Source organism: Streptopelia decaocto, assembly GCF_964273445.1.
Source record: "Streptopelia decaocto genome assembly, chromosome: 4".
NCBI lineage: Eukaryota > Metazoa > Chordata > Aves > Columbiformes > Columbidae > Streptopelia > Streptopelia decaocto.
Genome location: NC_138658.1, coordinates 5,077,160 through 5,102,073, shown reverse-complemented (window position 1 = coordinate 5,102,073; position 24,914 = coordinate 5,077,160). Strand labels below are relative to the sequence as shown.

General features: G+C 41.2%; 1 protein-coding gene across 3 annotated transcripts in view; it reads left to right on the top strand.

Moving 5' to 3' along the window:
* Positions 1-24,914, top strand: part of PPP3CA (protein phosphatase 3 catalytic subunit alpha) — a 165,791-nt gene that overhangs the window by 93,348 nt on the left and 47,529 nt on the right. For all 3 annotated transcript variants that reach the window (XM_082052098.1, XM_082052097.1, XM_082052096.1), the window contains exon 3: positions 22,494-22,618. In XM_082052098.1, coding sequence (XP_081908224.1) covers positions 22,494-22,618 — 125 coding nt within the window. The remainder of the gene's footprint in view (positions 1-22,493; positions 22,619-24,914) is intronic.

Genomic DNA, 24,914 nt, shown 5'->3' with positions numbered 1-24,914 from the left:
GGTATTTACTGGAAACAGTAGAAGAATCCCTTCTCCACGACTTTACCTGTGCTAAAGGGCTGCTATGCCTACTTGCACATTCCCCAGCAAGTCTAACCACACAGGTTTAAAATAGCATTGTGTTAGCTATGGAAAGCATTCAAGTTATTTGGCAAGGGTTTTGCAATGACTTTGTCCGAAATGGTATGAAGCAGGTGCCTCTTGTAAGTTCTGTATTTTAGTGCGAGCTTGTTTCTAGGGTTAAACTTGTTCTAAAGTGTGAGCTCAGCGGTGTGGACGGCTGGTCCGTGCTGCTCGTCGTCTGCTGTGGAGTGGAGGTGAAGAGAGAGTCTCTGCAATCCCTTGCCTGGGTGTTGATGTCGAGAAACAAACCAATCCATAATTCCCCTCTCAAATTGCCTATGGAGGTGTCTGACTCACGTTGTGTAGCTGGTGCTGTTGTCAAATAGGTAACGGTTCGTTGCCGGCAAGCAGGACTCTCCCTTGCCAGGCGGATGGTGGGCAGCGCTCGGTGTTGTGCGGCTGTTGTGCCCTGTCTCTGCGTGGTGGCCCTGTCGGCCCAGACAGCTGATGTGCCACCAGGGAACCTGACCTGCAGCTTTGGCAGGAATATCTGCAGCCATATCACAGAATCACAGAATGTCAGGGAGTGGAAGGGACCTCAAAAGATCATCCAGTCCAATCCCCCCGCCGGAGCAGGAACACCCAGATGAGGTTACACAGGAAGGCGTCCAGGCAGGTCTTGAATGCCTCCAGAGATATCTCTTGTCTGAAGTGGCACCAAAAAGAAAACGAGGTTAAAACACACACAACCAGCTGCTGAGTTGTAGTCATCTTCCTGGGCCAAGCCTCTCCCCTGTGGTAAGTGCTGACTGGCAGGATCAGTGTGTGTGTCAAACCTGGGATGATCTGGAGCGTGTGGGTTACAAACATTTGGGACAACCAGGGGCTTTTCTCTGCAGATGTTATAAGAACCTGCCCTGAGATGTTGCAGCAGCATGCAAACAGGAGACAACCTTGCAGGACCTTTGGATGAAGTATGTGGCTTTTGCTGTCCATCTGGACTTCTGCTAGCTGAACTTTGGCCATCCTAATGAACCATTAGCTGATAAACCATTAGCAACCAGCTGGTTGCAGGCATATTGAGTTTTGGGTAGGAGCTTTGCCTACTGCTAAGAGGGTGCTGCCAGCACACCTTCTAGACCTTGCCAGTCTTCCAGGTACAATCAGTGATTTTTGCATGTGGATTCTGTCAGTAAAACTAAGGTACCACAACCTGATAGTATTTTCTGGGAGCACGTACACATATAACTTGTAGTAGGCATATAAGAAAAAAGAGGGACAACTTTACTGTGCTTCACTGTAGCTGCTGTGGTTCGCCAGGATTAATACGTGCTGTTTTCAGTGTGTCCTGGTTTTGGCTGGGATAGTGTTAATTTTCTAGTGTTTTGGATTCAGAATGAGAATACTGTTGGTAATACACTGCTGGTTTAGTTGTTGCTAAGTAGTCAAGGACTTTTCAGCTTTTCGAACTGTGCCAGGTGCACAAGAGGCTGCTGGGAGCGGGGGGGCACAGCCAGCCCAGCTGACCCCACCTGGCCGAAGTGATGTTCATACTGGATGGTGTCGTGCTTGGTATGGATTTTGGGGGAAGCCAGCTGAGGGAACTGCTTGGCATTCACCACCGGGTGGTGAGCGATTGCATTGTGCATCACTCATTTTATATATTCTATTGTTATTATTATTCCTTTCTGTCCAATTAAACTGTCTTAACCCACGAGGTTTACCTTTCCCTCCCGTCTATTCTCTCAGCCATCCCCATGGGGGGAGTAGCGTTTGGCTGTCTGCTGGGTTAAACCACAGCACAGAGACAAAGGAAAGTAATGATCAATAATCAGAAGGCTTGTGTTTGCCAGTTGTTATGCATCCGAGATATTACAGATCTAGGATGTTTCTAGAGCAAATGGGAGGAGAGCTTTTTTAAGGTCTTGAGGGGCAAAATTGTAGGGATTTCTAAGATGTTTAGAGCATCCTGTGAAAAATGCTTCCTCTTGAATGACACCAAGGACATGGTATCACAGAATGGTTGAGGTTGGAAGGTAACTCTGAAGGTTATATGATCCAACCCCCCCCCCACTCAAGCAGGGCCACTTGGAACCGGTTGCCCATGACCATGGCCAGGCAGGTTTTTAGTATCTCCAAGGCTCGAAACTCCACAACCTCTCTGGGAAACCTGTGCAAGTACTCAGTCACCCTTCCATGGGAAATGCGTTCCCTGATGTTCAAAGGGACACATTCCTGTGCAACCTCATCTGGATGTTCCTGCTCCAGCTGCGGGATTGAACTAGATGATTTCTGAGGTCCCTTCCAATCCCTGACATTCTGTGACCTTTGACTGGGAAAGCCTTGGCACCTAAAAAGAATGAGGGAGAAGGCAAACCTGTCTCATAATACCCAGTAAAAGGAATTTATACACCTGCAATTCCATCTTCTGTTCCCTACAGTATCGTTAAAGCTTGCTGTACGTATATTTTCATGGTGACATTAGGTACTGGAGGTTACCCACCTCTGTGACTTGTAAATAGCTGTGCGAATTACAGGTTTCTTACCTAAAGTTTCAGAACTGATGCAATGCGACCTCTTACAGGCTTTTTCCTGGTGGTAAGTCCTTGTTAAGGCACGTATTGAGAGGAGGATAACCCAGCAATTTTGCACTGACTGCTTGATTGTATTGTCTGCTTTCAGTGAACACATTTGTGTGATCCCATTTTGCTTCCGTTGTTTGGACACAGTTGGCATCTCAACCGAGGACGGGACGCTGTGAGGGCAACGTTGAGCACAGATTGCGGAGTTAGGGAGGAAAGGTGCAAAACTGTCAGCTCCATTCTCTCTAAACACAAGGAGACAAATTGTATATAAGGTTGCGGTAGTAGAAATGGGATGAAATCCTTAGTTTTGTATGTGAAGCTGAGAGTTTCTATTATGAGCAGGGTGCTCATCAGCTTGTCTGGGGAGGAGAAAGTCCTGGCCTTGACAGTTAATTGCAGAATGGCTGTAAGTGTGAAAAAGACACATTCCATCCTATATGAAAAGCCGTTTCTAATAAACACAGAGAAGAGTTGATCTTATTTTCGTCATTGTGTGATTTAAAGCCCTGGTGAAACTTGGCAGGAATAACGCACGCGTTTCTGATTGTGTTCAAGATGAAGTTAAGCAGAACCAGGTATAGAGAAAATGCTCCAAGGATGAAGGGTGCAGAAGTAGTGGAACGGACCAGACTGAAAAGGTTGAGGGGAAAAAGCTGGAGAGAAGTTGACCTATTTTCTCTAAAAGGCAGCATTGGTACGAGAATGCGTGGTCACCTATTCATAAAGATAAGAATTCAGCTGGGAGTTAGAAGAAAAGTTCCTAATCTTCAGAGCAAAAATGTTCTGGAAGGATTCCACTAGAATTAGTAAGGACAAAGAATGTATTAGCATAGAATTAAACTTCTATTGTTGTTGTTGTTTTTTTTTCTTTAAGGATTAATAAGCAGAATTATCAGGATCTGAGGACTGTGGGCTTTGATCCCCCTCAATCCTAAATTGCAGTGCCTCTGAAAATCATAATTGAGTGTTTATGTGTGTGTTTAATGTGATGTCTTGACTGATTAAAGGTGGGCTGGCTTTTTTATCTTAAAATATTTAATCTGTGTATATGTTTGTGGCTTGAACTGGTACTACTGTAGGAAAAAGCATCTGAATTGTGATGAGAGGCATAGATCATCGACTTAACTGTTCTCGGTGCACGAAGTGGAGTTGGTACTTCTGCCCGATTTACAGGGCTTCGATGGACATGGAGCAGAATTAAGGAAAACAGAAGAGTTGAAGAGCTATTTATTTCATTAAACAGTATTTTTTTTTTTTCAAAATACTGCTGGCATACTTTGAGGTTTGACACTTTATTGTAAATTGTAGTTTAAGCCATTGAAGGTATTGTAGCAGAAGTCCAAAAGGAATTTTGTCTGATGTCGTAGCGTGGATGCTGTAAGGATCAGACCAGGCATCTTTCACCACACTTAATCTCTGCAGTGCAGCAGTGGGGTAAGGGACAGGGACATTAAATTATGGCATCTGGGATAACTTGAGCCATAGAGTCATCTTTAGGCTTCGCTATCTCATTCCAGTTTCACTCGTGTCTTATAAATTAGGTCACCCTCGCTGATGTTAAAATTACAGCGTAGACAAAGCACACAGCTTGTAAATGTACGAACCGCGATTTAAAGTCAGATAGCCCCAAAAAAGGCCACAAGCACATAAACTTGGTGTGAATTTACAGTTCCTGTGCTGGCCCTGCAATCCTGTCCCTGCAGAGCCAGCAGTGTAGCAGCTTGTCGGTGCAACCCAGACGTGTCACAGCTGGCTCTTCATTAGATTCGGCTCGTTATGTGAGCTCCTGAGTTTGCGTTAAGCCTCCTGTATCTCAACTCGATGGGTATTTAACGAGAATCCAGCTCCTGTGAAAAGGTTGTTGTGATGTTCCCCTTGAAGCCTCCTTGTCCCTGGTGCTGGATGCCTTGGGAGAACCCCTACTTCGCAACCTTTAAATGTTCCTTTAACTCTTAGCGTGGCACAATTTAGTTGTTTGGGTTCAAGGATAGTTTGGGTATTTTTTAAATTTTAATGAGGTAAAAGAAAAATTCATGCAGTTCCATACTTCTACTTCAAATGGAAGGGGGAAAGTAGCATTAAAAGACAAGGTCAACTGCGTTATTTTTATTTACTCTTTATCTATTGGCAATATGTATGCAGTGAGGGAATTTTTCTGCATTGTCAGCAGAAAAAGAGAGCATCCTGAACATCATAAGTGACCAATATTTGGCACCTGCACCAGATGACTGGAGCAGGCGCTCTGCAGATTGAGCACGTGGGTAGCGGTGCTGGCAGCCAAACCTCTATCACATCACTTAACAATAGCGAGTGTGCTGGGCTGGGGGGACAGGAGACTTTATCGGCAATGTCCATCTGTTCTCCTGGCTGATGAGGTTACATACCTATGAGTTCTTGGCTGCAGAAACTTGAGTAAATAAATTAAATATATATATATTGTGGATCATTCAGCATCACTGTGAAATGATTTTTGGTTTTTTCCCCATTAAGATCTTTTAACACTTTGGTATCTTATTCAAACCAATAATTGCGTGGTTTGGATCTGCTAATGCACTTGTTCTTACAGCCGCTCTTCCCATGTGGGAAATGCAGTGCTACTAATGTAACCTCCCACTGGGGATATAAACCTTGACATTTATGTGTTGTAGGACCAAATTACAGGGAACTGATTTGAAGGAGATGTAGATAAATTTCTGCAAAAATGCGCTATGCTCTTTATTTTAACAGTGTGTGTTTCATGAACCAGAAAGGTGCGGAGTTGTTGTATCTGGACGGGCAGTCAGCTTTCTGCAACCCATGCAATAGTATGTACAGAGTAAATTACAGTTCTGGTAGGTAATTTGGTGAGTTAGGTAAGATGGAAAATAGAGGACAAATTCAATTTTAATCACAGAATGTCAGGGATTGGAAGGGACCTGGAAAGCTCATCCAGTGCAATCCCCCCATGGAGCAGGAACACCCAGATGAGGTGACACAGGAAGGTGTCCAGGCGGGTTGGAATGTCTGCACAGAAGGAGCCTGGTCCAGTGTCTGTTACCCTCACTGAGAAGAAGTTTCTTCTCATATTTAAGTGGAACCTCTTGTGTTCCAGTTTGAACCCATTACCCCTTGTCCTATCACTGGTTGTCACTGAGAAGAGCCTGGCTTCATCCTCCTGACACTCACCCTCTATATATTTATAACCATGAATGAGGTCACCCCTCAGTCTCCTCTTCTCCAGCTCCAGAGCCCCAGCTCCCTCAGCCTTTCCTCACACGGGAGATGCTCCACTCCCTTCAGCATCTTTGTTGCCCTGCGCTGGACTCTCTCCAGCAGTTCCCTGTCCTGCTGGAACTGAGGGGCCACAACTGGACACAATATTCCAGGTGTGGTCTCACCAGGGCAGAGTAGAGGGGAAGCAGAACCTCTCTGACCTACTGACCACCCCCCTTTTAATACACCCCAGGTACCATTGGCTTCCTGGCCACAAGGGCCCAGTGCTGGCTCATGGTCACCCTGCTGTCCCCAGGACCCCCAGGTCCCTTTCCCCTACACAGGTCATTAAGGGGCTGAGCATCTCTCCTATGAGGAAAGAAGAAGTAGTACTTTGGTACTTACACTTTTCTTGTCACCTGTGGTGGCCCGTCTAGTCATCTGTTTGGAATCATGAGGCAACATGCTGCCTTTTATGACTTTTTGTTGAATCTTGTATAGTTTTTGTTTTGGAAAGGCGGCACAGCTTACCCAGACCTCTTTACAAAGTCCATCCAGAAGTGATTTGTTGTATGAAGACACGGATTAAGTCTTAGAAGTGCACAAGGAATTGCTGAAATTTCTTTACGCTTCTGGGAATTTATAATTGGGGAATATCATCAGAGGATGATGAGCTCTTTTTATTTACAGTTGGTTTGCTGTTTTTTTTTCTTTAATGTAGGAGAGTTCAGTATATAATAATTTGTGTTGTGTGAATGTCTCTGTTTTGGCATGATCCTGATGACGGAGAAATGTCAATATCTGTTGCATCTGGTGACTTTAATAATCATCTTTCCTGAGGAAGTACTTAAGGAATACTCTTGAAGAATAGACCCTGCTGCAGCACATCATACAGTTATTTCACTTGTTTGTAAGTGCAAAGAAATGAAAGCCTCCAGAAACATGAGGAGGCATTTAATTATCAGAACCATTTGTTGTTATTATTTCATTTGCTGTTGAGGAAAATAACAGGAAAAAAAAAGCCAAAACTCTCTGGAAAACCAAAAGCTTTTTAGATACGTTTTGTGGTTGAAGCTTCATGCTTGTTAACTCCAGGGTTGGTTTCAAAACCCTTTTAATAGAGACGCTAATGGGATTCTTTTCTGTCTTACAGAATGTGCAATAAGAGGTTTTGGTGTGGGAGCAACGTGTGCTGCAAAGGGCAACACAACATTCAGTAACACTGCCCATATAGATATATATCTTTAAAGCTGCTGTTACTGGGGTGGTATTTAATTGGATGGGAGGGGAATGATTCTTCTCCAGACATCGCTTGTTTGGTGCTTGGCCGTTTGCTTAAACTTGTGTTTGTTCTTTAAAAGCCAAAGTACGGGTAGGAAAGAAACCAAAACGTAGTAACCATACGTTACTTCCTATGAACTCTCAGCTTAGTTGTACAATCTCCTGGTCCCTCTTGGGCTTGTCACAGCTCATCTTGGTTAGTACTTAATGCACATACTTAATCCTATGGGGATGATGTCAGTGGTGATGTTAAGGCTTTATTTGATGAAAATATGGGTCTTTCATTTCCTTTATTGCAAATTTCTGGATGTTTTTTCTTACAGCCTCTCAGGTCTTTCTGGGTGTTTTAGTAATCCCCAGTGTAATTGTTACTTTTCCAAATAAAATACCATTGCTGGTCTAAAGTTAATCTATTATGCTATGCAGTGGGTTTTATTTTGAGCTGTGGACTCCTTTCTAAACACAAGTTGACTTGATTGACTATAGGCTTGGATTTGGTGGAGGTTTTTTCCTCTTCATTTTGTTCTCTTTGTGCTGTCACCTTGCCAAAGGTAAACCCTTGAGATGAACAGGCGAGGTGAAGGATAAAGATCCAATGACACTTGCTGGAAATTGGCTGTAAAAAGAGGTTGTACTCTGGATGTCTTCCTTAATTCTTGTTTATGCCCAGCCAGCCTGAAAACAGGTTTTGTTTAGATCTTGTGATTTGTGATTTATATTGTTTCTTTTCAACTGGAAATGCTATAGATCCTTTCCAAATAACGTGTCTGACTCTCAGATGTGTTCCCATGCCTGCAGTATTAACATCAGGCCTGCCCTCTCTATATCTGACACAGCAGGAGCTGTTTCCCCCGAAGGTGCAGAGAAACAGAATTAGGTTTGAACAGCAAAATCAAATAAAGTTGAATTGAGGAGGAGAGAGGAAGAACTGCCGTGAGGTTTTGAGGTGAGGGTTTAATGTATTGTATTGTATTGTAGGCTGTAAAACTGGGTAATTTAGTGACTCGTATAACTGTGGCTACTCAGCACCACACAGTCCGTACCCCTGCACAGGGGATGCCGCATTCATACCCAATCAGAGTCTGAGCTGATGTAGCACTTCTTGATAGGTAGAGTATGAAAACTGGAGGAACCCGACAGAGTTCGAAGGCTTGGAGAGATAATTAAACTCTAATGATGTTTTGCAGCCTCAAACGCATTTTGTGTGTGTGTTGTGAAGCTGCTGTTTTCCCACTTTGTTCTCCTAATGGTTTTCAATGGAAGCAACGGCATGCTTCTCTTTAGTCTTCTGTTGAAATGAACTTGTCTCTAATAATACAAAGAAAGTGATGAAGGAGAATTTTTATCTGGGATGCAAAATCTGCATATGACTCATGCTTACAGGTAGCATTAGACTCATGATTACAGAGGACGTATATTCTGTAAAAATCGCATTGAACTCAGCGTGAAAATTGATTCTAGCCTTGGTTTTGTTTACTCATTCCTTTTAGCGGTGTTCCTGTGCTTCATTTCAGAGTGTATTGATACTTTTACTTAATCTTAGTGCTGCTCTTTCTGTGGCTTCTCACAGGGTCTGCATGTGTCACACTGAACTGTCTCCGTTCCTGAACAGTCAGGCTGACAACAGACAACTAAACCGTGTGATTAAATCAATACGTATTCCTTTCATTTCTATTTAGCTAGTCCTTCTAGTCCTTTTCCTTCTGTAATGATTATCTAAGTAGCAGAAGGAAACATTTTTCCTTCGGTTATATCTATTTCACCCAGGATACACATGAACTTGGAAGAAAACGTGTGGTGTCTTTTTTTCCTTCTTTGTCTCCTGAATACAGAAAATGACCATTATGTGTTCAGAATGTTTGTGGCAGAAGTTTGAGGGACAGGTGGCGTTACCTCCTTTTGCACCTTGTGCTTTCCTCCCTTCTCCCACCACTTACACCATTTTTGAGGAGTGTATCTTTCAGTTCCAAAATGTGAATTTTCAGTTTCTAGAGGTTTATCGAATTGTGGTTTTAGACACCAAGAAGCACCCTTGTATGGAATAGCTTTGTTTTTTATTTCATGCGTCAGCCAATAATGAATATTAGAACACTGTACATAAGAATGATGGAAAAACTAAAGTGAGGCTCCAGGGAATAGAAATGGCCTTTTAAGTTACCCAATAAACTCTTTTACTGTTGCAGTTTACAATGGAGAAAAATTTCCTGATTTCCCAGCAAACTAAACAGCAAAAGACGCTGCTGCTTATTCTTCTACTAAATTTTTGGTTCAACAGAAAAGCCGAGTTTTGCAATCTACCACATGCTTGCATTGTCACTAATTGAGTTTTAAATGTTGCAGTCTGTTTCCTGCTGTAATAATGATTTATATCTTTCTAGTTAACGAGCCTAGATCATTAGAGCATCTATGTTGAGGGCTGCCTTGAAAAGCACAGCGGTCCTGCAGTCCTCTGAAAGGTTATCTTAAATTATAGCTCTTTAAAGGAACTTCCCAGAAATACTGTTCTTGTAGTTGAATAAAAACCTCTGATAGAGACAGAACCTCAATTTGGAAAATAATTTTGGTTAGTTAAGTATGAAATAATCCCGCAAATCATTAACATGAACGATCTGTAGAAGACAGGGTTGGTCCATTTCTTAATGACTGTGTCGTGTAATGTCTCTATTGACATTTCACATCATCTTCTATGCCTGAAAGTACACAGTAATAAAGAAAGGCAAGTATGCTGATCATATTTACTATCTTTGAGTACCAAAAGCACCCAGAAAACAAGCAGTGCGTGTTTGCTTTGGGGTTTGGCTTTTCTTTCCCCTCCTCTTTTGCTCATATATCTGGAGGTGTTGTTTTCTGAAGAGACAAAATAGGCTGTAGATGAGAACTATGTGAGTCAATTTGCAATTAGCTAAGGGCTTTCTTGCGAAGGGACTGCTGAATGCTAATATGTTTTGTGGGTATGAACTGCCCACCTGATTTTTTTAAATGGCAAAATTATGCTCTTTAGTTGAGATAATATAAATAGTTATCTTCTGTAAAATTATGTTCAACAAGCCAACCAAGACCAACCTTGAGCAAGTACCCAGCAGGTTTCTAATCCTCCATCCTCTAAGAGAAACCATCAAAACAGCTCCAGTACTTTAGATTTTTTTTTTGTATGGAGCGTTTTCAGTGAGTCTTTTAAATAAGACTTGATTCAAAGCTGAACAGGTGTTTAAAAGAACCAAGAGGACTTTTTCATGTATTTATTGCTTAAAATAGCCTTTTAGACTTGAATAATTCTCAAAGAAAATACTAACATTTATGGAAGGTGACACTGTCTGTTTTTCTTAGCAATAGTTGTAGAGATGAGTTTCATCCTTTGTAGTCTCAAGAAGATGCTATTCCAGAACACATACTTATCCTCCATAGCAGTATTTCCGTACCTAACTGGCTTTTTGTTATACAGCTTTTTACTTCGCTGGAAAACCTCAAGTATTTCCTAGCCCTACATGCTTTCTTTTGAGTTCAGATAATGAATATTGTTTAGATTGTATTTTAGAATTGTGTGTTGTCTGAGACTGCCTGAAAAAGGAGGAAAAAAGGGTCGACAGGCTGTTTTTTCATAGCAGATCATCAGCTCTGCTTCCCGTGATGTGTAGATATTCCTGCTTCCCTTACACACCAAAAAGACCCACAATTACTTTTTTGTGTGTGTGATGATGGTCTGAAACCTGATTACCATACTTGTGTGTTTTCTGAAGATAAAATCCTATCTGCACAGACTCATATTTTTAGTCATGATGATGTCTTATTTTTTCATCAGCAGCAATTTGTACAGTTTCAGTTAAGCCCAGGCAAGCTTTAACTAACATATGAATGTATCATGCGCTATAATCTATAATGAGAGCAAAAGACTTTGTTTCATAAAATTAAAGCAATGTGTTTTTGGGAATAAGACGTCTTGCTTACTTGCAAGCAAGGAATAAAAGAGCCAGAAATATGCATAACATAAATTCCATAATGAAAGTGTGTCTTCAATGTAGGGATAGCACGTCAGCCATTCTCCTGTAAAGGAGCCAGTTAGTTAAACTACCAACATATTATAGAAAACAAAGGGAATTAGATGCAAATAGAAGAATATAGTAAATGAAGGAAAGCTGGTTAGACAGACACGCTTTTTTAGTGAAGGTCTGAGTTGTGATTCCTTGCCAGGTGCTGAGGTCCAAACATTCTGGCCGACACCACATGAATGGTGGTAGTTGTAACGCTCTCAGACAACACCAATTTTGGCTCTCTTGAAAACTTCTCTTGATATTTTTTTTTTAAACTATCAACAATGTAAAATTTAAGGATCTGGAAGCATCAATTGATCCATAAAAGCTTATTAAATCCAGGGCAGATGCAGGCAAAAACGTTGCTTGAAAAAGACAATGGAGTCTTGTGTGTTGGCTGTTTTCCTTACCAGTGACAGCAATTTTATTGCAAGAAAATTTGTGAAAATGCTGACTTTAGTGCATATTCCCTGAGTGTGTGAGAAAGTTGACTCTTTATATTCGTCTATTTTATTTTTCCCCTTGGGTAGTTTTTGTTTTGTTTCAATGAACGCTCATCTCCCCACAATGATTGAGTGTTGTAGTCAATTATTTCATTGCTCTAGTGAAGGATTATTGGTCAGAGTGACTCCTGTAGTGACTTTGATAAGGGCCTGTGGTTTTGAGCACTTTCTCAGGTTTTGCTTGAGTTTGAGCAGCGATTTGAGCATGGGATGGAACACCCAGAGGTGGCAGAAAGTGACGTTTCTCTCTGAAATGTAGTGTTAATGAGGAGTTGCAAACACCCCACAGATTCACAACACTCAAGAAGTTTCATGTAAAAGAAGTGCTCTGTGAGCATTCCCGAGTCACAGAATGGACTGGGTTGGAAAAGACCTCGGAGATCATCCAGTCCAACCCTTGGTCCAACTCCAGTCCATTGACTAGATCATGGCACTAAGTGCCATGTCCAATCTCAGTTTAAAAACCTCCAGGGCCGGTGAGTCCAGCACCTCCCTGGGCAGCCATTCCAATCCTGACCACTCTCTCTGCACAGAATTTCTTTCTAATCTCCAGCCTCAATTTCCCCTGGCAGAGTTGAAGCCCATGGCCCCTTGTCCTATTGCTGACTGCCTGGGAGAAGAGACCAATCCCCACCTGGCTAGAACTGCCCTTCAGGTAGTTCTAGAGAGTGCTGAGCTCACCTCTGAGCCTCCTCTTCTCCAGACTAAACAAGCCCAGCTCCCTCAGCCTCTCCCCATAGGGCTTGTGCTCAAGTCCCTTCCCCAGTCTTGTTGCTCTTCTCTGGACCCGCTCCAGCACTTCAATCTCTTTGCTGACCTGAGGGGCCCAGAACTGAACACAATACTCCAGGTGTGGCCTCACCAATGCAGAGCACAGGGGAAGGATCACTGCCCTTGTCCTGCTGACCACGCTATTTCTGATACAGGACAGGATCCCATTGGCCTTCTTGGCCACCTGGGCACACTGTTGGCTCATGTTGACCTTCCTGTCCATTAGTACCGGGTCCCTTTCTGCTCCGAGTGCTCTCCAGCCGCTCTGCCCAGCCTGGAGCGCTGCAGGGCGGGTGTTTGTGGCCAGAGTGTTTCCTTTTGCCAAATAATTTTTCCACCATAAACCTTTTTGTAGTCCTTGTTTTCTACAGCTGTGAGCAGAATTCAAAGCTGTGGGAAGCGCATGCTAACGAAATGGAGATGAGGAAAATAAGTACAATTGTTGTAATATCATGACAAGTTTTTTTTTTGGTGGTTGTCGGGGTTTTTTTTGCACGTGCAGGACAAAAGTAAAATAAACTATGGCTAGATTTGGGGTTAGTGTTGTAGTATTTGTAGTTGTAAAGAACATTTTTTGGAATGAATTAAGCTGATGTGGTTGATCTTAGCTGAAAGTAGGCAATGTTCTTTCTGAAAAATGAGTCATTCTGCAGAGAAAGAGAGTTAAAGAATAAAGTTCTGAAAGACGGGCTTAACTTCAGTGTTGTGTTAAAAAATATCACCAGTGCCCAGCTTGCATGGAATAGAAACAGGGAAACAGTGATGTCTTAGTGCCTCATGAAAGCATTAATTTCCTTTATGCTCTACAGGATAGTGTTGCATGTAATACTCAGAGGAGTGTGTGCGTTGTGGTTTAAAATAATGATCGCAGCTCTGGTTATCCCAGTGTGTTGTGGATGTACAGCTGGTATTAGCCCAGTAAAGCTAATTAAAGCTAACAGATGTACAAAATTGGACTTTCTCCCTGAACCAGGACTTGGTACTAGATTGTTGATACTATTTCAGTGCTGTGAGAAGAGTATGAGCTGTGGCATTAATACGACAGGTAAATCTGGAGAAAAAGAGCTCAGTAGGTATTTCCTGGTCTTTTGAGAATAGCCAAGAAACTTTACTTGCAATGGGGATGAAATACCGACTTATTTCTCAAACACATTTTGGTTTGAGTATTTCAGCAGAGCAGTAGTGTGCAAAGCCAGGCACTTCTCTTTAAGGTCATACACAAAGGTTTATTTCCTATGGGTACAGCAGTCTATTGGTACAGCCATACAGGTGCAGCAACGTGCACCTACAATTGCAGGATTGTATTTTGCAAAAGCCTGTATTTGAGGGGGTTTAAGCTTAATTTGGCATGGTTTTCCATTAAAGGATGGTTATTTTTTAATCCTGGTGCATGGTACTGTTACATCCTGCTGATGGGATTTGCTCCTTTTACATTTAGCATTGAAATTGCTCTTGGAAAAGATCTGGTATTTGAGTGAATCAGTTTCTGGTATCACCTCTTGTATTTTCTGTTGAAAGCACATCCTTATTAATGTTGTTGCTTTAAGAGGAAATGCACTGTATTTTCACACACTTCCTCTATTACATGTGCTGTATATAAATGGATGTACATGATATTAAAAAGAAATCATAAGGTCACATAAACACCGTTTTGTATTTAGATTATCTTTGTCCAGGATTACGGTGTTCCATATTCATTGAAACTAGATAACCTGGTAAGAGCCGTGGAAGAAGTAATCACATAGCTCTCATCAGAATTAATGAACTCGTAGCTAAAGCCTCTGAACTCCCTGAAAACCTTGTCCTTGAAATATAAAAAGCTGCCTCGGGATTTTATTTGATATCCATACATAAAACTCTTTATTAAAAGCCCAGTCCTGCGGGATTATTGTTCTCCTATGGGAACTGTGGTTGACGTTCTTTTCGGGCTGTGTATATTCTCATTTCGTCATTCGTATGATGGGTTCAGCTGAGGCTGGTGGAAGCAGAGGAGGCCTTTGTCCATAAGGGCAGAACAGAAGATGGTGGAGATGCTTGGATGGACATTCTCAATTCACACACACTTAATTCGTATATCAAATTTAACCTAATCAAATGCCGTTTAGCTGATTGGTGAGACATTTAAACATTTATTTACCTCCCCTTGGAAAGTTTGGTCTGTAATGATTAAAAATGTATCTGATAACTCGATGTTAGAAGCCTGCAAGGAGTTTACTGATGAAGCACAGAGTGGAAGACTGCTGTAAATACCAATTCAGTATACTAGAAATTTCCTTTTTATTCACCTGATACTCTGTTTGAACGCTATTTTTTGATGGTGACCTTTTCTTCTTCCATTTGTTTCTGAATAGCAGTACTCTGTTACCTCCCCGAGCGGCTTCCTGCATGGGACGTGCTTGGTAGCTGGCTGCCAAAATAACATTTCTTCCCTCTCCCTTCCCTCCTCTGACTTGATTTTGGTTTTCCCTCCTCAGCCAACCATTGAAAACAGTTGAAAACAGTTCTCCCAGTTCTCCGTAGAGTGGGAGGGACTGGTTAGTTTGCTTGGGGAGCATGGGGTGCACATCTTGCTCGCAGAATGTTAGGGATTGGAAAGGACCTCCTGGATGCCACCGCTAATGCCACCCCGGCTCCTGTCTAAATTGTGTACTCCTTGTATGCCTAATAGTAAGGTTACATGAAGAAACACATTTTAGGCTTTTCCATTCATCAATGTGATGTTTTCATGTCCATTTTCGTAACCTTAAGTGATAGCTTTTTTTTCTGGACTAACTTTCTTCAATGCTGTATTTTAAAAAGTATCTTCTCTCTGTAACTTGCTCTTAAAGATAATTTCAGGAAAAATGTAATACCTGGGTTTTATACAGTTATTATTTTTATTCACCATTTTCAAATATATTTAATATCGGTATGAACAAAATAATGCGATCCACCATAAAGTGTGACGTCTCTTGTCATAAACAGTGACAGCTCTTGGCCACAGAGCAACTTTTTAACATAGCCATGTTGGTTTAGGATTAGCGTATAGATTTAACTACCTACTCCAGACCATGTTTAGGTATATGTTTTCAACAAGAGGAAATTAATGTGGTCAGTTCCTCCTTGCACTGGCTCCTCTAATTAATTGTCATATGAGCTTTTACCAGGACAGAAATTACCATGGAGAGCTTTCTCTTAAAAGTACTTTGCTCAAAGGTTAATCATTTTTCACTGAGAATTAGATTTTCCCAGCATAGTTCAACACCAGTGCATCCTGGATAGTGGCATTACAGACTAACCTTTAACAACTGGTTAATTTTATTTAATTGCTGTATAAGACTTTGGTTGTAGCATTTAGATTCAATAATTTTAAGAAGTCATCTTATATGGCTTGACCTAGAATTGGAAAGGATGTTTTTTTGTCAGATTAATGCTTCTGATTCTTAATAAAACACTGAGCGGGGGTGGGATGGAGCATAAAGCAGGTCTGCGATGGCACAGGATGAGGAAACAGTGACAACAAATGTTATCCTCAGGTGGAAATGGAGAATATATATTGGAAAGTTTCCAACACGAGTGTCTGTTTTTTGTGGTTAGGTTTTTAGATGCTTGGCATTCATTTATTGAAGTTTGACATGCTAATGTTGCTACCCATAAAATCTTGTAAGTTGTTGGGTGCTTGGAAGGTAATTGGATTCCGGTCTGTTAGGGTAATACTGCTCTAAAATTCTACAGTAAGAAAAGCAAACAAGATACTATCCATCGAGCCCTTGTAAATACCAAGGGCTTCTTTGGGCTTTATATAACTATTGCTACGTCCGTGTAATACCAGTGCCTTCCTTTTAGCTTTACTGTGGTTGGGATTTGTGCTGCTGTACTAACTAACTAATTGCTAACTACTTACTAACTGTAAATGAACCTAATCCCAAGAATTGAGTGAATTCATCATCAACAACAACAACAAAAAATCACATTAAGTTGTGAGGGACTGGCTACAAGCTACTTTCAATGGCAAATTGCTGACCCTGGTAAAAGTATTGTATAGCAAAAATCTAATGGAAACGACGCAGATCTTCAATCAGATTGGTCAGAAAGAGGTAACAGTGACTAATTCTAATAATGAACCTGTGTATTTTTTGATGGACAGTATTGCAGTCTTGTGTAGGACCTTCCTTGCTCCTGCTGGATGGAGCAACATGAGGATGTGTTGTTCCCTCAACGTGTTCTGTGCCCTCCTACCAACCCAACTCGTGGCCTTATAAATTATTAAACTTCCACTGACCTTTGGTTTTTTTTTTTCTTGCATCTGTAAAACTTGATGATAAGAGAATTTCCCTATTGCTATAAATACCCTTGATCTAAGGATATGAACCGAAAATCCTGGCCCGTGCACCAGTGAAGCGCTTTCCTCACAAGTCACAGAATCACCGAATGTCAGGGGTTGAAGGGACCTGGAAAGCTCATCCAGTGCAATCCCCCCATGGAGCAGGAACACCCAGATGAGGTTACACAGGAAGGTGTCCAGGCGGGTTGGAATGTCTGCAGAGAAGGAGACTCCACAACCCCCTGGGCAGCCTGGGCCAGGCTCTGGCACTCTCACTGAGAAGAAGTTTCTTCTCAAATTTAAGTGGAACCTTTTGTGTTCCAGTTTGTACCCATTACCCCTTGTTCTACCATTGGTTGCCACCGAGAAGAGCCTGGCTCCATCCTCCTGACACTCACCCTTTACATATTTATAAACATTAATGAGGTCACCCCTCAGTCTCCTCCAGCTCCAGAGCCCCAGCTCCCTCAGCCTTTCCTCGCACAGGAGATGCTCCACTCCCTTCAGCATCTTTGTTGCCCTAAATTAATTCTTCTGATGGGGTTATTTGTGGAATGAGCATCGCTCCGTGATGGGGAAAGCTGGTTTCTTTTCTTTGTGTATGGGAATGAATGCTGATTTACTCCCATCATGTTTTGTTTCTCTCCCAGTGACCTGATTCAGCATCACCTGGTAGAGGTGATAAGAGCACCTTTCTATGCACTAGATCACCATCCCTTTTTCTATTACAACTCTGCTGTGTTGCTCTGACCTGGAATTGAAGGTGTTTATTTGGCACCTCACTGCCGTGATAATATCCACTCAGTCTCCTGAAACATTCAGCTGGGGTCGGAGTGTGGAGGGATTTTTCGGTCAGTGCAGGTTTTACAGTACTTGGAAGAGGCTTTTTCCTGAGATTCTGTTACTTCTGCTATGTCTTATATATACAAAGGCACTGCGGGCCAGGCTTGTGTGTGTGTTTTTTGTTTTGTCTTGAGACACTGCAAATAATTTTGTGATACAAGAAGTAATTTTGTGGAGCTATTTTTAAAAACTTTGTCCTGAAGATGTTTTTGCAGCCTTAACGTCTTGTTGCTGCGTGGCTTAGGGTTTTTCTACTTTCTCCTTCACCGGAGAATATTGGTGACTGTTGTCATGAAGACCTTTTCTGGTGTGATGTCTTCCCTTCCCCACTCTTTTTCACTCTACCTCTTCAAATCAAGTGTCATTAATTTGTTCTAGCCTCCAGGAAATGGTGGGAGAAAACTAACTCCTATTACAAGGAGCGAGCGTGGGTTGATCTTTACAGATCCTGGTGCTTCAAGTGTTGGCAGAGCAGAACACGGTTTAGTGTCCTCATGTGTTGCACAGAAAACAGCTTTTCCCAAGATATTTTTCCTCAGGACAAAGGAGGAAAGGCAGCAACTAAACAACGTTTTCAGATGTGATGTTGATGGTCCATTTGCAGTTTCCTTTGCTGTACCAGTCTGGGTGATGGTTTCTGGCTTCATCTTTGGTGGAGCAGACCCCTTTATGAAAATAGGGAATTGTCGTGTTTTCTTAATGGCAATTCACTCTGGTAGTATAAACTCATCAGTTTTCGTGCACTGATTGAAGGGAAAAGATAGATGAACGCCTATTATAATCACGTTAGATAAGCAGATATGAATATGAATGAGATCATGATTTGTTTGCAATACAGAGCTGTGTTGTTCAATACACTTAGTATAACAAACATTCTTGTGAAAGCCCAATATGTTGGGTCTAGTAAATATTTTCTTAGGATGATAAGTTACCTAGTGAGCTCTCTAAATGATTCTGCCTTCAATTTGAGTAAGTAATGATGTCTGCAAGTGTTGTTTTAAATATCTCACAAACAGAAATAGAACCGTGTGACTATAAGACAATGTATGTAACTTTAACCACTGAGTCTTGGGTAGTCTTTAGTGAGTATATAAAAATTTCTGGAGTTTCTTCTTTGATTTTTTTACTTCTCCTTCCTCCTTATTCTCCAAAAAAAAAGTAAGGAAGAAAATCACTCTGTTTTTAGCAGTAAATAAATAAATAAATAAATAAATAAGTGTTTTTACATATATATATATGGAACGGAACTGTGGCATTTGGAACATTTCATAGTGCTGTGGCAATATACAATGTCCCTCGGTAACATGGACGCTTGGAAACAAAGCTCCTTTGAGCTCAAAGATTGAGTAATGAAGGACACATGGTTCTTACATGTGACTTTGTTGTTAAACGAGAGCCTTCTGGTTAATAGTTGAGCCCTTCAGGAGCAGTACAGTGAGAATTTTGTGCACGTAGCTCTTGCAGGTGTTTTCTTTCATATTTATCGGTAGGTGAATGAAGCCCAGTCTTTGACTCTTCGGCTCCTGAAGTTCATCTGGTTGGTTTTGCGTTGCCTTTGCGCGTCCACTCTTACTTGAACTACTTGAACTTCCTCACCTGGCTGCTTCATTAAGCCTTTAGTAACATTTAATTGCTCTAAACTACTTCCCTAGAGAAATGGTTGGGCCTTGTTGCTGAAGCACCATCTCCTGGAGCTCGGTGCAAAGACACCCTGAGCTCAGTGAATGGAAAGAACAAGTTGTCAAGCCATGGACAGTGTTAGTTTATTTTTTAAAAGCTGTCTTTGCTTCATTATTGTTAATTGTCATGCATGTGTGAGTTTGCAGATATTGCCGATGATGGAGTGTTGCATATCTGCTTCTAATCCCTGATGGCATTTGGAGATGGGAATATAATCTTGTGATACGTGGAAAGTAAATTCACTTGAAACACTGATGGTATTTTACTATCAGACTGTAATGTTATACCAATTAAGTGTATACATGATAAATGAGAAAAGAAGTGCAGCATATCCAAACTGCTGGAGACAGAAGAATTTGTAATTGACAATGTTTAATGTACTATGAATATAAATTCTGTTCTTAATATCCATCTGGAGTGGGAAACCACACAAGCTCTGGACTGAGTTTGTGTGTAGTTTGTACTAAAGAGCATTTAGTTATCTGTAGGAAGGTATCTGAGAGAATTTTCAGGCATTTTATTCGTGCCAATAATAATTTCAATCAAAATCACTGCTGTACTGCCTTGTCTTCTATAAATAAGGTGACAATACCACTGCAAAGCCTTGGACTTCCTTCACTTTTAGTACAACTTGAACTTAGTGGTTCCTGTTCAGTGTTGCTTGATACTGTGACACAAATCAGAGGGAGATCTGCTCTGTGAAGCCATCAGAAACATCGTTTAATTTGTAGTAGGATGACAATTGCTAAAAACAAACGAACACAAAAAAACTTTCTCTATTCTTGCCCTTGTGTCCAATTTCTATTTTTATAATAAATACATTGGGAACACTCTTGAGATAAATTTCTAAGGAGCCCACGACCAACCAGTGTTTCTTAAACCTGCTGATTGCACCAATTAATTCAGCAGAAGATCAATTTAAATCAGCCTTTTTTTTTTTTTTTTTTACATAGCACTTCTGGGAAACCAGTGATATAGAAGATGTACCACCCAGTATTCCTTCTTTTGATTGATTTGTTCTGCTTTTAACGTTAATCCCACACACATACAATCCGTGGTTTATGTCCCCTGTGTTCATACTTCAGATCTGTATGTACATTGATCCCGGAGACCTCATTAAGAATTGAGTTTCCTGCTTCATCGTGCTGGTTTTTATTTTGTTGTTATTTGCTGGAAAACTGTTCATATCTCATTGAACGTGTTGTATGATAGCACATGCTCTAGTACCAAAGAGGGCCTGCACGACTATAAAAAGGGAGATTTTTGGAAGAATTAAAAGGAACTGGAGATGCAGTGGTGATGCTTCTACAAGAATAAACGTCACCATGTTCTCTCTAACCTGAAGGGGAATGAAAATCTAATGCTGGATCTCTTCTCCCCCCACCTAATGAAAGGTGAAGCATTGATCCATCTGCCTGCGAGATCTTCCACTTTTGTGACTTGTAAGAGTCGCTAAAGAAAGGTGGCAGAGCTTTAGCTTTAGAAGCAATGGCTTTCAAACTACAAATGGACTACAGTACTGTGTGCATGTGAAAATACCCTTCAGTTTATTTCCATCCAAATGTGAGTACACAGGCTTTCCATTGGAAGGGTGTTTCATGCATGCAAAGCTGGAAAGTATAAGATCCTTAAGCTATTTCATGCTATTCCAGGCAAAATACAAATCGGGTTAACCATTTGTAACATAGTGGTCTTTCATTAGGAGTTCTGGGATCTGACTATAACAAATTCAATCTCAGTGTTAACTCTTAATTTTGAGTACATTCCCTTCCTGGCGCTGCTTTTACCTGCTGATTTTTAAGCTTTTGCAGCTACTTTAGTTGCTTGGCAAGGGTGGGCCTAAGGGATTTTTAGCTTTCCTTTTATTTTAGCAAGTCATGGGTTTTGCAGGGCTCTTCTCTTTTTATTTCTCTCTCTTTTGATGGTTTTCTCTCTGCTTTTCCGACTTGTGACAAATTCATGGACATCCAGCCCCTTGGAGAAAGCTTTCAAACCTTCTTGGTTTCTCTGTAATGACCTCAGTGTATTTACCTGTTCGCTCACATCCACATAGAAAAACAACAAAACCCTCAGCACCAGAAAACACAACAACAACAAAAACACAGCTAAGAAAATAAGGAAAAAAATCTGTCTGCTTTGTGCTTTAGCGAAAGGGCAATAGCTAAATCCATTTAAAATCTTTCAGTCTCGTTCAGCTTGTGCAGTTGGAGCAAATGGGGGCGGGCGATAATTGGTAGAGCTGTACAGTTATGTAACTAAAAGCTCTTCTGCTGGGAGTTGGGAGAGCAGATTGCTTGGCCATCAATCTGCGCCACGTGTTGTTAATCTTCCCACAGTGTCCGTGCAGAGGAGTACAGTCAGGCAGGGTGTATTGCTTGGGTAGATTAATGTGTTCAAATAAAAACGCTATAAAAATTTTCCGTTGAGGTACAACATTTTTAAAGAGAAATAGAGGTGGTGTTATACCACTCGAGGATTTAAATAGTATTTATTTTGCATAATTAATGTCAGATATTATTCTTGAATTGAGATTATAACTGTTGATGGCTTTTGACATGAAGGTTGTCAGCTAAAACTTGAGGGGGGGAATCAACTAGGAGAAAGAGATTATAAAATGTAACATGGTGGTAAGAATACTATATGCTATTTTATGGGGAAAATACCCTGTTGCTATCCTATAGATAGCCAGCACTCGTGAATTGTGTCACCAGTTTCACATATATATTCATGAAAGCAGTGACTGGGACATCAGTGGTTTTTCTCTGTACCCAAGCTGGGGAAGGTTGGTTTGGGTGGGGATTTTTTTGGTTTTGTTTTAATTTTTTAGATAGAATGACAATATTATGTTGATCCTATTGCTAGTGTATACATTCAGGGGAAAGTGGTGGAAGTAGAAATAGGATTTGACACTGGGCTGAGATGGAAGATAATAACGTATGAACACTGTTTGCACTGCGAGGTTGTTGGATTTGCCATTACAGCTGTTGTTCTGTATAGTCCTGCGTGGAGACAGATGTGCCTGGTGTCTCTCCTTTAATTAGTTGGTAGCCTTCTGCTACAATTATGGGTGCACATCATAGAAAAAGTGCTTCTGCTGAGCAGCTGGTCATTTAACTAGAGGATGATGCACAACATTGTCATAACATGTCACAGTATGGAAGAGAATGATTTCAGAATGCGTGTGCCCGAGATGATCTTGGCATGGTGAATCTGAATATTGCCTTTTTTTTTCCTCTTTTTCTAGTTTGTGGAGACATCCATGGGCAGTTCTTTGACTTGATGAAACTGTTTGAAGTGGGAGGTTCTCCTGCCAACACGCGGTACCTCTTCCTGGGGGACTACGTGGACAGAGGGTACTTCAGCATTGAAGTAAGTGTCTTATTTCTGGTTTGGGCTGCAAAACTGCTTGCAGCCTATTGGGTATATTTAGCATCGTAATTTAACCAGTTTGGGAATACTGAAGTTCTTTTCAGATGCCACTTGTGAGCAAAACAAGTCCACGTTAATGTCGCTATTGGGCTTTTCATAAAGGTTGCTTGGTATCCAGTCTAATCTCACTAAATCTGTGCTGGGAAGATGACAGAATGGACCTTGGTCCTAACTAACGGCCATCCAAATATAGCACAGATGCTGTGCAGCTTGTGCAAACTAAATCAGATAAATAGACATGAGCTATTCGAGAAGGCACATAATAGAAAAACTAAATAAAAACCTCATAGTTTAGTTTGACATTTTGGTTTATTTGATCTGAGCCTTCTGGAAGTGAAATTTTATGAAAATGGAAAGACTAGATAGGGGGTGAATGGGACAAAAAAGCCAGCAGATAACATGCAATGCTGGAGAGAACGGATGAGTTCTGTTTAGATAGGGCATGCAGAAGTGTACAACTTGTGGCAATTATCAACTGAAACCTAACCTGGATTTGTTCATCCAGGTCATAGCTGATATAGTCACTGAGTGGTCAATCAGAAACCTTTCCAGCAGCTTTTGAGCTCCAGCTTGAGTCCTTCCTCGGAGAAGTTCAGAATTCAAATCCCTCTGAGTCAGGGGAGAATAATCAGTTAGAAGCAATATGGATGCTATAGATCCATGGCTGTGTGTCTGTGACTAGATAAAGTGGCAGCATGTGAGAATACATATACTGCTGTTTCATTCTACATATCACATCTTAGAATGCTGTTGTCATATATTGACAAAAAATAGGTAATCCCAAGCAGCTGAGTTACTTGTGTGTTTATAAAATGGATCAGTGCATTATCTTACCAGTGTTATAGTATGACGAGAAGTTTCTTAAAAATAAGATTCAAACTACTTTTGCTTTATTAGCTCATTTTAAGACTTAATTTAAAATGCTAACAGAATCTTTTGGCACGTTTTACAAATAGAAATATGGTGTTCCAAGTGCAAATGCTCTGGAAACATAAGAATTGCAAGGTTCTCTTGCCCACCTGCCCAAAATCAATATAGTCAGGATTTAGTCAGCGCTTTGATCATGATTTTTTGGAGCCACGTGTGCGTGTTTCCTCCCTTCTCTGATGCATGGAGAGCTGTGAGCCAAGTGGATCACCATGCTGGATTGCCTGGGGAAGGTCAGGACTCTGAGCTTTAAACTGTTGCACAGCTTAGTATTAAACTGCCATTTCTCAGTTGTCATAAACCTAGTTCATAATCTCCTGTAGACTTCAACTGGGTCGAGCCGTATCTGGAAGAGGAGAACTTTGTCGTTATTTCTATGTATGTTTTTAATATAAGAAATAGAACCAGTGGATTTGCTTTGCCTTTCAAGTGCTTGTCTGACAGTTTGCCAAAATCTACTCCAGGGCTATTACCAATTAAAGACAATAGCAAGCCCCGTAACACAAAGCAAAATAGCTTATGGGTGGGGAATAAGCCCCTTAAAATTCCTCATTTAGCAACCTGCACATAACACGTTTAGCAAATTGTATTCTGAATTTAGTTTTTTCCCTTCTGGACCAGTGCTTATTCACTTGAAGCAGTACCGGCACCAAGGGGATATTGGAGCTGTTGCTTCTATTATTCCTTTTTGTATGTAAGGTTCTCAACTCGCTACTTTTTTGGTCACATAACTGATTTTCCCCACCTGTCACGTCGGTGAAAGAATGCCTTTGAAAGGAAGGGCGGTTTTCTGTTTCGTAAGAGTTTGGATGTAGAGCTATGCGTTCAGGCATGAACTCAGCACAATAAGTAGTGACAAGGAAAGGAAAGTGATGGGGAATTCAACTTGGCACGTTGGGGAGGGATGATGCTTTTGGTGGAAAAGGGCACGTTCAGCAGGCACCAGCTCCTGCCTGTATTTTGTGTTGGGAATGTCATGGTGGTAAACAGTCCTAACCTGATCTCAGTGCTTATCTCTACCGCATCAATCACACGGTGATCTTTATTCCACCCATCTGTTGGCCCCCCTTTCTGTTACACAGACACCAGACTGTTGCAGTTCTGAGGTTGTTCCTAAAGAATTAAGTAGCTGGTCCAAGGTGCTAATCATGAGTAATATAAGCTTAAAAATAAATAACCCCTGTGATACCCGGTGTAAAAGTGACACCATTGAGCCCAGACCTAACTGAGTTCTGGTCGTGGGTGAGATAATCCTTGTCTGTGGGCTGCAAAGCATTTGGGATTCTTCTGGATGAAAGGTACTGTATAA